The sequence below is a fragment of the Clarias gariepinus genome, chromosome 26 (assembly GCF_024256425.1).
Source record: "Clarias gariepinus isolate MV-2021 ecotype Netherlands chromosome 26, CGAR_prim_01v2, whole genome shotgun sequence".
NCBI lineage: Eukaryota > Metazoa > Chordata > Actinopteri > Siluriformes > Clariidae > Clarias > Clarias gariepinus.
Genome location: NC_071125.1, coordinates 22163001 through 22179400, shown reverse-complemented (window position 1 = coordinate 22179400; position 16400 = coordinate 22163001). Strand labels below are relative to the sequence as shown.

General features: G+C 37.5%; 3 protein-coding genes across 5 annotated transcripts; all 3 read left to right on the top strand.

Moving 5' to 3' along the window:
* Positions 1-1498: 1498 nt before the first annotated feature.
* Positions 1499-5570, top strand: c26h11orf65 (chromosome 26 C11orf65 homolog). The gene is made up of 9 exons (XM_053488278.1): positions 1499-1539; positions 2155-2278; positions 2379-2471; positions 3420-3473; positions 3557-3766; positions 4630-4763; positions 4881-5057; positions 5264-5319; positions 5418-5570. The coding sequence occupies exons 1-9, from the start codon at positions 1499-1501 to the stop codon at positions 5486-5488; spliced, it is 960 nt and encodes a 319-aa protein (XP_053344253.1). The 3' UTR covers positions 5489-5570.
* A 1415-nt stretch (positions 5571-6985) lies between these two features.
* On the top strand, positions 6986-7739 carry si:rp71-1f1.4 (arylamine N-acetyltransferase; the record flags this gene model as incomplete). The annotated part of the gene is made up of 1 exon (XM_053487687.1): positions 6986-7739. A coding segment is annotated over one exon (723 nt), but the record flags the coding sequence as incomplete, so codon positions are not given.
* A 1280-nt stretch (positions 7740-9019) lies between these two features.
* On the top strand, positions 9020-16240 carry apoob (apolipoprotein O, b). Of its 3 annotated transcripts, none has more exons than XM_053488072.1 (9): positions 9020-9037; positions 13466-13570; positions 13707-13826; positions 14412-14444; positions 14537-14591; positions 14676-14771; positions 14874-14965; positions 15201-15287; positions 15486-16240. In XM_053488072.1, exons 2-9 carry the CDS (start codon positions 13481-13483, stop codon positions 15489-15491), a joined length of 579 nt encoding a protein of 192 aa, XP_053344047.1. In that variant the 5' UTR covers positions 9020-9037; positions 13466-13480; the 3' UTR covers positions 15492-16240. The 3 variants fall into 3 exon arrangements, with proteins under 3 accessions (XP_053344047.1, XP_053344046.1, XP_053344045.1); XM_053488071.1 differs by lacking the exon at positions 9020-9037 and adding an exon at positions 9600-9729; XM_053488070.1 differs by lacking the exon at positions 9020-9037 and adding an exon at positions 9606-9926.
* The last annotated feature ends 160 nt before the right edge of the window (positions 16241-16400 follow it).

Sequence of the window (16400 nt, the reverse complement as noted above, 5' to 3'; positions counted from 1 at the left end):
TGTTATATAAAAATAACTTACACAGGGGGTGTGATCTGATGTGAAGCTGGGTAACTGGGCCCATTTGATTTGTATTGTGCTTCTGTAAGAATCACGATTTTATAAATGTCCTGATCTAGATTTCAGATAGATAATCAATTGCTCCTACCAAACAGGAAACGGTTAGTTCATGCCACCTACAAGGCTATAGAGGAACTGCAACATTTTACCACTTCAAATGCAAAACTTGTATATACAGTATACACAGTTTAGGAAAAGAAAAATAGTATGTTTTTATTCTATATTATATATTTATATAATATTAATAAAACTATCATATTATTAATAAATTATATACCGTGTCATTTTGGAGTCAGGATAGCGATACGCGTATTGCCACACTGAAGAACTGCAATACATAACTGAATAGATTTTTTCCCCTATATTTACTTTACACTACTTAATTTACAAAAGAAAAACAGTTGTTTAGACGGTTTACCAAGAGGCATAGATTGAACAAAGAGTAAGCTATTTCATGTATAGTTTAGAACATTGGTGTAAGTGTAATATTTTATTAATTTAATGTCTGCTGCATAAATATTATTTTGCTTAAATAATATAAAGGTAATAATAAGTGCAATTAAAACACCATAATATGTTCCATAATAAATAATGGCTGGTTTTGAATGTCTAAATCAGGGCCGTGTTAACGTCACTATCGAACGTCAACCCAAACTGGACAGTGTTTTGAAAAGCGAAGCGATGTAGAGTTAAAGCTACACACCCACCATGATAGACAGTTTAGTGCTGAGCCTGTGGGAAAGGAGTGGTGAGCAGGTCCATGCAGTAACTCAGTCATCATGAATGTCATTAATGAAGCCAGCCCGAGAACAAAAACAGGCTCTCTGTGTGTGTGTGTGTGTGTGTGTCTGTTCAGAAAATCTTAACCACCACCAATGAGCTTTTTTGTTGCGTTGCTTTAGTGACGTTTGTTTGTTCCTCTCCAATACACACGTGGAAAACAAGGGCTTGGCACAACTATTAGAGAAAATCATTGCATTTAAATGCACAGTATATCGTTGTGTATTGCGGAGGGTGTGGATTGGATCAAACAGTTCGACACTTAAATTTAATTGCTGATTCTACCATCTGATATCACATCAAGGTAGCAACTTTTTTTTGTGTGTGTTTGATGCGTGCTGCTGTGCAACAAAATACTGATGCCTTGTATTTGTACTAATTTAAAACATTTAAAATAAATAGTATATGTTTTACAACATGTTTAATTCTTTTATCATTATTTGTTAACGTGTCAAAGACCCTAATATAACCTTAAAAGAAAGATTTTCTATTTTTTCATTATTTTGAAATGAAGTGTAGTAAGGATACGTAGAATGTACTTTTACACTGTTGTTATTGCTGTAACTATGTTGTAATAAATTTTTTTATAAGCTTGTACATTGTTTACGTCTCTTTGGTTTGATATGTGTTTTAATATCATGGCCATGTTCATACAGGCATGCAGACGGAAAAGATGAAATGCTCATATCTCCTTAGCAGGTATGTGGAAAGCAGTGACTGAGTTTCTCCTTACAACACCTCAATGATAAGATCAAACCTACAATCTGCCTTTTATTATTCATGTGCAAATATTTTTCATTCTTACACCACAGCACTGTTGGGGATTACTGAATTAGTGATTCTGATTGGTCAGAAGGTGTTGAATAACTATGAATAAGTTTCTTTGGTAACTCGGACATAAATGTGTTAAAAATGTCTGTCCTTGTTGATATGGTGAGGTTCCTGTAAGGAGGTGTTTGCGGAACGTTTACGGAAGGAGTCTCCAGTGTGAGTGCTTTGTAACAAGCAGCTATAAATCCATAAGTTTTACAAGATAAAGTCTTTGCACATTTCCAGTTTAGACGTCATTACATTACATTACAAAAGAATTTAGTGAGTTTCATCTCTAGATCCCTGAGAATCAAAGGTTTTATGAAAATACATAACTTGCCAGATTCAAAATTGCGATGACCTAATCTGCAGCTTGTCCTGGCCTAACGGATAAGAACAGAGATGATCTGTAATTACTTTCATTTCCTAATCATACAGTAAGTCTGCAAAGGGAACACAAAGAATAATCATCTGTGATCGCAGACTGCTTTATTTACACAACAGGGCTTTCACTCCCACTCCACTTATGGGGGTTAAAGAGGTAGAAGATAAAATGCTGAAGTCGACACAGGACCGTTTGTATGACCAGGCCGCCAGAGTCATCCAAAGAACGTGGAGGAGACATGCAGTTAGTCACTTTCACATTACACACACCTGCATTTTATTTCCTTTGTATGCTTCCAGTATCACTAAACCAGTTTGTGTGTTTGTGTTATTGTCTTTCTTAGAACATTGTTGTTTTCAAATACTTCAAGAATCTCATAACCTTTAGGAATCAAGGCGATCCAAGTCTCCTGCTCAAATTTGTCAATCCCAGAGAGGTAATCCAGCTGGAAAAAGATACAGCATGTGGATAGATTACTACGTATAAACAGCGCAGGGATACACATCTAAAGCGTAAGACGGGATCATAAACAGGGACAGGGAGAAGGTCGGTCGATAAGCGAACAGACAGAGAGTCACAGGTAACGGCAATATCCAAAGAGATCAGCAAACAGAACAGGGTCAAATATCCTAACATGTGAATACGACATTTACGGCACTTGGCAGACTTCCTCGTATATTAGATATCTGAGCAGTTGAGGGTAAAGGACCTCGCTCAACAGTGGCAACTTGGTGATTCCGAAATTTAAATGAATTGTCCAATACCCTAACCACCGTGCTACAGTACCTTTGACCCCTGAACCTAAAGCATGGTAAACTCAGACATGAGCTTCTAAGCTAATAATTTGCAAAGTCAGTGAATTCAGAGTCTGTTTAAATGGGGTGTACCTGATTAGCGACAGGTATGTATAGATACAGGTAAAAGGCTTATAAATTGCATTCCAAATTATGTGTATGTATATTATAAAAACTGAATCATATATATATTTCACATGATTGGCCAACTAGTGTATTAAGTTATGTTAATAAAGGTGGAGCAATTGGAAAACAGAAAGGAAAAGCTGGTATCCGGAATAACCTGCTGATGTTGTTATGCAAGTCAAAGTGAATAAAAGTTTGTATTGTGGTTCCATTATGTTTGCATACTATATATAGCATACTGTAACATGTGTAATGGAGCTTTCATATATTCCCAGCACAGAATACTTAATATGATTTATATTTGTAATTAGCTAATCTGTTTATCTGCTTATAAAGGAACGCTTTTCAGGATTTTTTTCACCATAAAAAGCAGAAAACCCTTGCGCCCGTCTGAATTCCATTGCACTCATTATCACTTGATTTTTTTAGTAATAAGCCTGATTTCTACTGATGTTTTGTCGTAGGCTGATCTTTTGGATGCTGCTTCAGGAGTCTACATGCGATTCAGACTGGGTGGAGTACGTTACATTACATCAGATTTTTAAGTGACTGCATTCCAGAGGATTACTTTCCCTTTACCAGACTTACTCTTTCATTCCAGACAAGCTTTCCCCCAAATATCTACTATAAAATCTTCACACACCGGCCAATCGTGGACATGTGCGCCAACAGCCCCAAAGACTACACACATGTCGGCCAAAAGAGAGCCGTCGCACAGCAGGTTCATAACGGCCTGCCGCTGGTCCCGGATGACCGTTCGGGTTGGTACCGTCGGGTGGAGAACAATGGCTGGAGGCTGCTCTCTGGCAAGGTGGATGAGACAAAATAAAAAAAATTGGAATTTCCTGAAGGTGCAGCAAAGTAAATGTTTGTTTTAAATGCACAGGTTTTGATTTCCTGGTCCTGGAGAACCCTAATCTGCTTATTAACATACCATAGCTAATTAGGTGTGTTACCTTAAGCCAAGCCTGTATTTGTCAGATATATATTACTGCACAAAACCAGGGCTGACCGGTAGTTAAATTTAGTAATGTACTTTATATAAACAAGATTTTAATTGTTTACATTCTGCAAAACTGTTCATCTGATTCATCTTCCAGTAACTCATTCACTCATTCACTTATCATCCTGTATAGAAGGTCGCAGGGTCCTGGAGCCTATCCCAGGAGACTTAGGGTACGGGGCAGGAGGGACGGGGGGGGGGGGGGGGGGGTACACACATACAGTACAATCACACAATTAGCCTGTGTAAGGAAACCAGAGTACCTGGAGGAAACCCACCAAGCACAGGGACAACATGCAAACTCAATTAAAAATATATATATTTTAATTTTGTATAATCAGATCATTTTTAATACTTCAGGAATACTCAGAGTATATTGTATGTTTTCTGACCCACAATATGGATCTACATGTTTTTGACCACACGTCAAAAACTGAATCACAGCTGCTTAGATCTGCCACTTTTCCCTAAAAGGCATTCTATGAGGCACGCAAATTTTTACCCAAGCAGGACAAAATATAGAGGCTTATCAGTGTTTTAACTGAAAATTATATTTTATATCACAGGCATCAAAAGATTCTTTTAAAAATAGCAAACTGCCCCTTTAAATATTTGTGTACTGTATGCTGTGCATAATTTTAATTTCTATATGTTCAATGTTCTGTTGAAAGATTTGCCTACTTGGCGACCCCATTACTCAAGACACAAGTTGCAAGAGAACTGATTTCCATCACTGCAAACTCATTCGACGGCAAGACGCTGAGAGGAAAAAGAAAAACCGAAAAATTGAGTGGATGAGAAAAATGTGAGAGTGCCCCAGGACGACATGGCTGCATCTAGCGTTGCACCTACAGGTCTAAAGCTTGAAGCTTTATTTTGTTTCATTATTTGAGCCTTGGTGATAATGTTGGTACTTGTGCAGGTATGATGTAGGAGCTCTGCACACTCACACTGAGCACGGAGACAGAGCAGTGGTGGAGCTGGTGGAGACTTCAGCCAAGGGTATGACATGTGCGCTTGAGCAACTCGGACCTGACGCCAGGCTAGACTGGGAGGTAGACGAGCTGATCGGATGGACCAGTGCTCTCGACTTTGATGAGTAATTCACTTATGATTTATAAGCAGGCAAAATGTGGAGATACTTCACTTCAGTACATTTACTGTACTTTATTAAATGAAAATAAATTGAAAGAACACATTAGTGGTTTGTAATATTCCACCCAGCAACATTAAGATGTGCAAACTTTTGCGTTCACCTGTGTAACACTATTCCATTTACACATAAATTCATTTTTATTTTTTCAGGTATATAAAAGAATGGAATCTTATGGGGACAAGTAAATCTTCCATGCTTCAGAAAGGTCATGGCAGCAGATTTATTTTCTTTCTGTAGATTTCTTCAGATGTCTTACAGCAGCCTCTGCTGGTTAACTACTCACATATCCGTCTCTCTTTGTAGAAAAGCAGCAGGTCCTCTCGGCACTCGACCCTCTACAGTTCTCCCAGGCCACACAGGATAAAATCGTGTAATCCTCCCTGCTCACGTCTTCAGCCTGAATCAGTCATAATACTTAAGAGGTGTCATCTGAGAGTGCATCATGTAATACATTATTATAAGTGGTTTATGTTATTAGTCACTAGTTTTGATAATTTTACTGAAAGTAAATATATATGTTGTTTAAATGCAAAATATAGGCCTTTTCAGTTCATTGTATACAGTAAGCTACAGTGTTGATGCACACTAACACCAAAATGTTCACTACAATCAATCGCTGATCACCCTTGTTTTCTACAACGAAGGACTACTCACCATTTTTCCCTAAAATGAATCTCTGAATGTCATTGTTTATTATAAGCAATCACTGATCACCATTGTTTTCTACAATCAATAGCTGATTATCTTTTTTCATCACAATCAATTGCTGATCACCATTGTTCACAAAAAAAAACTATTACTGTCACCATTGTTTTCTACAACCAATTGCTTCTTACTATTGTTTACTACAAACAATCCAACCATCCATTGGAACCTCTGTAGTCCAACTGGGGACCATGAAAGCCAATGGTGAACACTGTATTTATTCCCATCTTGTACGACCATAATAGGACCTCCGGTCAACATTCACACACTACGGACAATTTGGGAATTCCAGTTGGCATAATCTGCATGTCTTTGGCCTGTGGAAGGAAACCCACTGAGGGAAGAACATGCAAACTCCATGCACACAGACCCGACCTGGGAAACGAACCCAGAACATGAAGGTGCAAGGCCGACAGTGCAAACCACTAAGCCACCATCCCGTCAATACAAACAATCACTGATCACTATTGTTCATAACTATCAATCACTGATCACCATTGCTTACTACAAGCAATAACTGATCTCTATTGTTTTATAAAAACCCAATTACAACTAATTGCTGATCATTATTGTTCACAACAATTAATCACTGATCACAACAAGCAATTGCTTATCATTAATGTTCATAACAACCAATCAGTGATTCACAGTAATTGAGGTGAGCTAATCCATCCATTGTTTTCTGGATATTTTTGGAAAAAAATCTCATTCTTATTTATCAGTACAAATAACACCCTCTATCTTCATGGATGCAAATGAATTTATGATGTCATCTTATGCTTTCAAAGAATTTCTGAGAGTGAACTCAAGACTCATTCATAGTCAAAAAATTTTAAGCCCAATTTGTCTACTTTGAACCTTAGACATATTGTTTGTCACATTGACAGACCAGACGATGGCGCTGTTGAATATATGATCTAGGAAAGGGCTCGCCCGCAAAGGGTTATGCACGTGCCACTGAGATTCTACGGAGCGCGGTAAAGGCCAAAAATGACATTGTTAGCGTTTTTTAATCCCTGAAACGGAAAAGACGGCGAATTTCACGCGCATTAAAAACGAAACTTATAATAACATGCGTTGTATTGTTTTTTTTATTACTGGTATACCATACCCATAATTTATTTATGCTGTTTTACAAATAGAAACATTTTTTATATTTAATAATAAATGGACCACTCACCATCCACACCGGGGAGCGCGTGCACCTCGAGCTCCCGCTGCTCTACGACAAAATCGTGTTAAAAAGACGCGGCGGATTTTGCTACGAAAACAACGGGCTCTTCTCCTGGCTCCTGGCTCAGCTCGGGTTTAAAGTCGAGGTCCTGTCTGCTCAGGTGAAAAATCGGTTCACTGGAGTTTTCGGACCTCCGTTTGACCACATGATCATGATGGTGACCCTGGACGGGGAAAGATGGCTATGTGATGTGGGATTCGGTGCCGGGTTCCAGCTCCCTCTTTCCTTAGAGACGGAGAGTCCTCAGACCCAGAGTCATGGCCTGTACCGGGTTCGAGCTCAGGGAAATCTGTTTTTTATGGAAGAAAGTGTTGATGGTGCGTCATGGGTGGAGAAGTACAAGTTCAGCCTTCAGCCGTGTCAAAGAGAGGACTTTAGAGCCATGTGTGAGTACCATCAGGTCTCCATCAGCTCCATATTCTTCTGCAAGTCCCTCTGCACCCTCCTGCTACCAAGAGGAAGGATTACTCTAATGGGACGCAAGCTGATTACCGTCCAGCTATCCGGTGAGCCTGGGCCACCAGTGAAGACCACCAAAACAGATCTTAGTGATGAAGAAATCATAGAGATCCTAAGGGAGAAGTTTGGAATAGTGCTGACGTCTCCACTCATTAGTAAAGATATTGACATAGTTCCTCCACCAGTGAACTATTAAAGTGGCCAAAACTATGTCGACAACTGAGCGTCATACAATGTAATTATAACCTTTAATCTTTTGTGAAGACTTTTTACATGGTGGGATGTCGAGATCTCCAGGTCCAGTTCATCCCAGAGGTGTTCAGTGGGGTTGAGTTCAATCAGCACTTAATCTTTAATCAGACTAAAAACACATTTGGTAACGGTGTCAGTGCCACTATCACTACCTCAAGAAAAAAACACAACTTTGTAGAATATAAGTGTTTTCTTTGTATTTTTACACATTATGTTTAAATAAATGTGCCTTTAAATTTGTGTTTATGTTTTTATTTCATTTTTAGGAAACATTACTACGATATATAATAACCTACTTATTTATATGAACAGATTTTATTATTTATTTTTTAGAGGGGCAGCACACACAGGATTTAAACCAATAACAGGTGACAAAAAAACAGGACCTTTTTTACAATCCAATAAAACATTGTTTTTATAAAACATTTTAATGGCTAACGTACGCCGTTGCCCGTTCCACTGATCCATGATTACTAAAATGGCGGAGTGTTTACTTGCTAAATGTCACTAACCCACAGTGCTACCACCTGCTAATGGCTACCAATACGCATTTCAAAAATTCCCGTTATTCTGTGTCACCTTGTAAATGTTGAAAACAATATCTTCCATTAGCCAATATAAACACATTAAGTACACTAAATATAACTATCATAATTTTACATTCTGTAATAAATAAATAAAGTAATCACTGATAAATTACTGTTGTATGAGGTGGTTATCAAAAAGTTTTGAGACTAGTTTTGCAACCCACTAACAGAGACAGTGAGCACTGACCTTCACAAGTCATTGTGGCTAAAGACATCGTTTCGTGTACATCTGACGACGTCTGCAATTTCATTATGGACAGCAAGTTAGAACAAAGAGCGAATGGGAAATTCTGTCACAAGACATTTGACATAATTTTGCAAGTTTCCAGTGATTTAAGTCCACAATGAATTGCTCGAGGTGTTTTGAGTGGCGCGCATGCTTTAAGATCGGAAGAACATCACATCAAGATGATGAGAGATCAGGAAGACCTTTAACCGTTCGGCAACTTATGCATGATGACCATCGGAGAACAATCCACAACATTGCTGCTGTTGTCGGTGTGTGGTACAGAACAGTCCAGACAATCCTCACGTGTGATTTGAACATTTTGACTCCAGGCTGCTGATTCAGGAGCAGAAGGAACATCGCATCAAAGTCTGGCAAGAACAATGTCTGCATACCTGGACCCGTATGACCCGTCCTTCATGTCGAGGATGATAACCAATAACGAAACTTGGGTGTACAGGTACGAAGCACAAAGCAATAGTATTGACAGTGGAATCATCTCCAAAACCGAAAAGATGAGGCAGGTTTACAGCTCGACCGAGTGCATGCTCTATGTCTTCTTCAACATCTGCAGTATTGTGCATGGAGAATTCATTTCCAGGGGCCAGACCATCAGTAGCAAGTTCTACTGGCAGGTTTTGAGGCGTCTGAGGAAGGGCGTTCGGACGGATCTTTGATGCATGAATCCCGAAACTTTTTAATACCCACCTGTATGAGAGGAATAAATCACCTCAGAATCTGCAGTTACAGTATATGAAAACTATCCACTCATGGTTGGAGCAATTCTTTATACTTCATTACACCACACGGTCGTTGATTATCGTCCTATAAATCCATGCTACCTAGTGTGTTATTCCTTATAATAAAACATGGACATTTATTTTCAGTTTGTTTAATGAGCATCATGGCTCTACAACTGTACTGTACAGTGTGATTACAACTTTAGTCATATTATTTGCTTTGACTAGAGATTAATAAACAACTGTACAGTAAAAAAGTTAGAATGGATTTAAAGGCAAAGCAGAACACGATTCATTTTAAAAACGCGTTTGCAAAAAGTCCTCAGAGGAAATTTGCCTCCTTCGGGTTGCCGTAGAAACTGTAGGATCTGTTTGAGTGGGAATGTTGAAAAGCTCCAGAAAATTAGTGAAGGTAAAATAAACGTCATTAAATGTTTAATGTCATATTTAAAATAATCTGTTTTTTGGACCGGATAATTATTGTGTAGTCACGACAGTCAGGATTAGACGCTGAGTGTTGTGGTGGAAGAGAAAGCTTGCTAAATGCTAACGCGGTGCTCAGGCGGGAGGGAGAGTTTACACAGACCTGAATCTGCAGAAACACACACTGTGAGATTATTAAATTATATTTATATTACATCTACTAATATACTCAATTGTGGATTAATTAATGCTTAATAATACTACTAAAGTATTATGTGCCTCACAAACAGCGTTAAGTGTTAAAAATAGAGCAAATATAGTGATGGAGAAAATCAAGAAAATAAATGTCTGTTATTGAACTGTTTAGTTTATCATTTTAATTTATTTTTTACTTTAAATAGAATGGATATACATTTACATAATGATAAAGATGGCAGAATTTTTATTATTTATTATTAGTGGTGCTTGCAAAGCATCACTACTATTCTCTTGCAAACTTATTATTATTCTTTATCTTCTTCTTCTTCCGTACAAAAGTTCGGCGCGTAACTAGTCCCGCACCGTTTGTCGTAGACCCCTGAGTGAGGTGTCAAATCGTGCGGCCTATACGGGAATGGGGTGCTATGACTTTTCTAAGGGGTGGGCGGTTAATTGCCCCCGCAGGGGGCAATTAACCGGCCAAAAAATCCCATAGACTTAACATTGCGGCCAACTTTGACGGATTGTAGCGCAGAGAGTGAATTTTGTAGAGACGTCAGATTTACCACATTTGAAGAGGTTTGCAGCCTGTGTCAGAAGATACCCGGCACAGGGGGATAAGTTCGACCCCCGGGGCAAGAGAGGTCCCCAAAGTTGCCCCATAGAATTTGAATGGGGAATTTGGTGACTTTGCCCATTGACTTATAATGGGAATTTAAAAAAATTACTAGTGCCGCACCGTTCGTCGTAGACCCATGAATGAGGTGTCAACCCGTGCGGCTTATTCGGGAGTAGGGTGCTTTGACTGTTTGAAGGGGTGGGTGGTTAATTGCCCCCGCAGGGGGCAATTAACCACCCACAGACTTAACACTGACAACAACTTTGACTGAGTCCCGCACCGTTCGTCGTAGACCCACGAATGAGGTGTCAAACCGTGCGGCTTATTCGGGAGTAGGGTGCTTTGACTGTTTGAAGGGGTGGGAGGTTAATTGCCCCCGCAGGGGGCAATTAACCACCCACAGACTTAACATTGACACCAACTTTAACCGAGTACCATGAGTGAGGTGTCAAACTGTGCGGCCCATTTTCGGGAACAGGGTGCTGTGACTTTTCTGAGGGGTGGGTGGTTAATTGCCCCCGCAGGGGGCAATTAACCACCTACAGACTTAACATTGAGACCAACTTTGAGTCCCATGAGTGAGGTGTCAAACCGTGCGGCCCACTTTCGGGAACGGGGTGCTGTGACTTTTCTGAGGGGTGGGTGGTTAATTGCCCCCGCAGGGGGCAATTAACCGCCCACAGACTTAACACTGAGAACAACTTTGACTGAGTCTTGCACCGTTCGTCGTAGACCCATGAATGAGGTGTCAAACCGTGCGGCTTATTCGGGAGTAGGCTGCTCTGACTGTTTGAAGGGGTGGGTGGTTAATTGCCCCCGCAGGGGGCAATTAACCACCCACAGACTTAACATTGAGACCAACTTTGACTGAGTCCCATGAGTGAGGTGTCAAACCGTGCGGCCCATCTTCGGGAACGGGGTGCTGTGACTTTTCTAAGGGGTGGGTGGATAATTGCCCCCGCAGGGGGCAATTAACCACCCACAGACTTAACATTGATTTAACTGTGGAACCGACTGTCGTAGAGGCACACTTTTGCATTTATCATCATGCTCATAAGCCACGCCCCCTAGCACCCTCATTAGCATGTTGTTAGCATGATGCTAACGCGATTAGCATTTTGCTAGCATGATGCTAACAAAATTAGCATCTTGCTAGCGGTATGCTAATTTCATCAGCACATCGCTAGCATGATGCTAACGCTATTAGCATGTCGCTAGCATTATGCTAACTTTTCGCTAATAACATGTATAGAATGTTCCTAGCATCATGCTAGTGTAATTAGCATGATGTTTAGCTGATTAGCATGATGCTAGCTATATTAGCATGTTGCTATCAACATCTTTAAAAATTTACTAACTTAATGAAAAGATCCCATTTTCATAGAGATACGAGGGGCCAGAGTTTCGCCACGGCAAGCACCACTCACATTTTCTTCAGGAAATGTACCTCTCTAGTTATTATTATTATTATTATTAATAGTAGCTGTAGTAATGATAATAATAATAATACACATTCAAATAAGAATGATTATTCTTATTATACTTGAAAAAATATAATAAGTATATTTAATGTTTCATTTGTATTTCTTGTTATGTTTAATGCAACAGATAAAAAGTTACAAAAATGATGATAAAGATGGCAAAAATTAAATGCGCAAGATAAATAAACAATATACCAATCTAAAAAAAAAAGAAATTTAAATAATAAACTAAACAAAAAACATTTATTATATAATATAATTATGTGATGAATATAATTAATACATTATTATTATTATAGATTAATATAATATTAATTAATTAAAATTATATAACAAATGCATATTCTTGTTTGATTTGTCATTTTAATTTATTTTTACTGTAAATGGAACAGATATGAATTTGTTAAAAAACATTATTATTGTATTTGTTATTATTTAAGAAATATATTATTATTATTATTATTAATATATATTTTTAAATTATAAAATAAATACATTTTATGTTTTAATTTTTCATTTTAATTTCTTTTTTATTTTAAAAACAACAAATATAAATTTTAAAATAATGAAAAGGATGGCAAAAATTAAATGTGAAAGATAAATAAAACAATTATCTGTCACAATAATATCAATAATAATAAGAAAACATTAAAAACTAATAGAATAATACATGTTCCTGTTATTTATTATTTAACAGGGCTTATTAGTGAGGAGAAAGATGCAATTTGAGTATTATTATTATTATTATTATTTAAAATTTGCATTTCTGTATATAATAATTTAACTGAATATTTAACATTTAAATATCCACAGTAATGCACATTAAATTTTTTCCCACATTAACAAGAGGATACAAAAACCTCAATGCTTAAAATGTTTACATTTATGATTGTTTTATATATAAATCTCTGTCGTAATGTATATTTTTACATGCAATTTGCTTGTATATTGTATTTCTGTTTCTCTTATTATCATGTTATTAATTAAGATGTGTCGCATCTAAATACAAAAATAATAAAATAAAAGCAATCACATGCTGTTACAGTAGTCATACAGTATATTGTGACAGTGTTTAGTCTTTTTTTCCTATTATTATTTTATTATCTAAAAGTGCTTGTGAGAAGGGAAATATATCAAATTTATCTTTTTTACATATTATCCAATGAACACAATATTCACAACGTAATCAATATCTTCATATTAATCTTTATATGAGATGAGAGTGCATAACACATGGAATGAAAAAATGAGTGTTTGTTTAAAAAAAAAAAATTATAGACAATGGAGAATCAGTCTAAAGATGTAATTGGTGTCTTGTTTGGCAATAAAGTGGTTTATCTCGTAATTATGTTTACAAATATATTTCAAAAGATATTGTAAATATTTTATTATCAATTAATTAATAATTCTTTTTCTTTGACCTTTAGGTGGCGCTGCCGCTGATGTTACCTGGCTCTCTGTCCCTCATGTCAGGACAGGTTTTTGCCGCCAGTGAGAATGAAGAAAGCGATTTCTCTCTGATTACAGATGAGGTGTGTGTGTGTGTGTGTGTTACAGTTGGTTAATATTTTCATCAGTATTAATTGTTGATGATTCAGGTTTAAAATTGGAGAGTGACATTTTAGGATATTGGTGTGTGTTTTGTGTGTGTGTGTGTGTGTGTTTCAGCTCTCCCTGTATACCACTCCACACCCCCGAGGGTGCTCCGTCAAGCGGGAAGTTGGCCATGTGGAGCAAAGTGTAGCATCTCTAAGGAAATCAGCAGAGCCGTATGCAGCATGGTGTCAGGTACGAGTGAGCATTAAAGGACAGTTAAACTCCACAACGGGATCATTTCAAATCAATAATTACTTACCATCATTCATAAAAAATTATGAATACACTAGTGACACTGCTGGATATACGAGGGATGTTCAAATCAAAGCGGGATTTTTGTTCTGAAAAATCCCATTTCTGAAAATAAAAACTCCCTTTATGTCTCTATATAATCCCCTGCTACACTAATGCACTTATGCCAGCGTTTCACTAGTGCTTGGATACTGTCAGGGTAGAAAATTTTCTCAGTATGCCGGAGCCATGATAAGATTTTCCTGCTTCTCGTTTGAAAAGGTGGCCTTTCAGGAACTCTTAATTGTCCAAACCTGTGGAAATGGCTTGGCTAAGAGTCTTATCATCCATACTGTGCCTAAATGTCAGTCTCTTTTTTTATGCCTTCATTCACCAGAAACATCATCACAAATCCAAGTTTGACTTAAATGGCCCTCGTATTTTAAACTGAATTAAATAATGTTACAGTTAACAACAAACAAATAACATGTTTAGGTTTGCCTGTTAGATTTCAGTATTGATTAGCATCTTTTTCCCTCTTTTTAGGAAAAGACATCATACATCCTGGATAAAATGGAGGTACCGTTGTCACAGCTTCTGTCAGAAATGCATTCCTCATGCACTGATGTCCTTTATAATTTACACATCTTTTCATGTTTTACACTATTCAGGAATATTACAAGACCATGGAGCCTGGTATTAATACATCTGTACAGACTGGGAGAGGTGAGAAGGTTTAATCGATGCACAAAGAGATGTGTTATAAATGTGGCCTCTGTTGTCACAGTGTGGTGTTGTTTATTATTTCAGACACTTATGAGTTTCTGATGAATCCCCCGGCCAAGTTTTATCCTAGTGTCGGGGCTGTGGGGTTTTCTGCAATCCTTGGACTTTACCTTGCCAAAGGTATGTGTAAAACTTGTGATTCTACTTTGATTCTTATTTGTTAATAGTTAGTTAATATTTCCTATTTTAGTGCTGTCATTTATTTCCCTGGGTGGTTTTAAGGTGGCAGAGTAAAACGACTTCTTTTCCCCACTGCACTGATGAGTGTGAGCGCCTCCGTGTTCTACCCGCAGCATGCTGCCTCTCTGGTCAAGGCAAGTCTGACGGTGTGGTTTCTCAGTGATGTAAATAAAACAATTAAAGAACATTATATATAGCTATAAATTGAGAGGAAATACATAACAGAGGGATTTTTTAACCCTTACTTAATTCTCTTTTTCTAAGGTAAATATCAAATAAAACAAGAAACATTGATCATGCAGCGATTTTCTTTGTTGTTGTTGTTGTTGAAGAATTGTTCTTATGTTTAAACATTTATTGCTTTGTCAGGAGGCCAAAGAGCAGATATCTAGTTTGGCTTCACAGACACGTGTACTTTTAGATGATGTGTGGAAAGGAAAATCACCTGGCAAAGAGGTGAGCATAGAGAGCATGACATGAGCATGTGTGATGTTGATGTGATCTCAGATTAATTCCTAATTAATTAAAAATGTACCAATGTCATCTTGCTACTAACTCCTATTCATCTTCATCATCATCCTTAGTATTATGCATGAAATTCTCCTGTATGCCAGGTTTGTACAGTATAATCTCTTTTCTTCTTTCTCCATTTAGAAATGAAGAGTCAGAGAGCAAAGACATATGTATGAAGGAGTTTCATCTGCAGCTTAAAGAGACGTGAAGCTGTTTAATTTATTCCATTTAATTTATTTTACCCTGTTTACACCTGATCCATGTGATCAACCAGGACGTGTTTCTTATACTGTGACGTTTGATGAAACTCATTTCAATTGAAATGTCTGCAAGGTGAATAATTCTCATTAATCACTACAGATCTCGGGGCACTTAACTACAAAAAGTTTCATGAATTCAGTTAAAAGTGTTTCAGTTTTTATTGTTAAAATTGAGTTTTTGTACACTATATTAATAGATTGCTATTTATTTAATATGTATGATGTGTTCATCAAAACCTTTTAAAACGCGATTGTACTTCATTGACTGTATATCCTTATAAGTTAAGCCTTTATTTATTTATCTTTTATAATTTCCTGCGATTGTTGCTTCATTGGCTTTTCTGTGGGATTAAAAGGGTCTGTCTGTCTTTTGGCCCGCGTGAGCCTGGATGAGCCTTGGATTCCCCTGATCCGGTCACCTGTCGTGCATATAGTTTGATCAATGTTGTTTAATTCACTAGTCAGTGGTTATAATGTTATGGCTGATCTGTGTACACTCATGTTCAAAAGATTTCGTGTAAAAACTTAATAAAAATCATCTCATCACAGCGGTCTCAGTATTAACAAATACAACCTCAGACAAATAGCAACATATAACTTTTTACCATTGTTAATTTAATTAAAATGAAGCTAAAAAGAAAATTTTTTACCCACTACCTCACCCCCCCTCCCACCATAATTCAGTAGCTTGTTGATCCACCTTTAGCCGTAATACCTTGAAGTAATCTTTTCCTGTATAACTATCAGAATCTCACATTATTATGGAGGAATTTCGGTCCATTGCTCCAGTTCATTG

Coding starts and splice junctions, on each gene's coding strand:
- c26h11orf65 (XM_053488278.1), top strand. CDS start 1,499: ATGCAGACGGAAAAGATGAAATGCTCATATCTCCTTAGCAG. Junction 1,540..2,154: donor TGCTCATATCTCCTTAGCAG/GTATGTGGAAAG, acceptor TTTACACAACAG/GGCTTTCACTCCCACTCCAC. Junction 2,472..3,419: donor AATTTGTCAATCCCAGAGAG/GTAATCCAGCTG, acceptor GTTTTGTCGTAG/GCTGATCTTTTGGATGCTGC.
- apoob (XM_053488070.1), top strand. CDS start 9,861: ATGCTAACGCGGTGCTCAGGCGGGAGGGAGAGTTTACACAGACCTGAA. Junction 13,571..13,706: donor TCTCTCTGATTACAGATGAG/GTGTGTGTGTGT, acceptor TGTGTGTTTCAG/CTCTCCCTGTATACCACTCC. Junction 14,592..14,675: donor ATCTGTACAGACTGGGAGAG/GTGAGAAGGTTT, acceptor TTATTATTTCAG/ACACTTATGAGTTTCTGATG.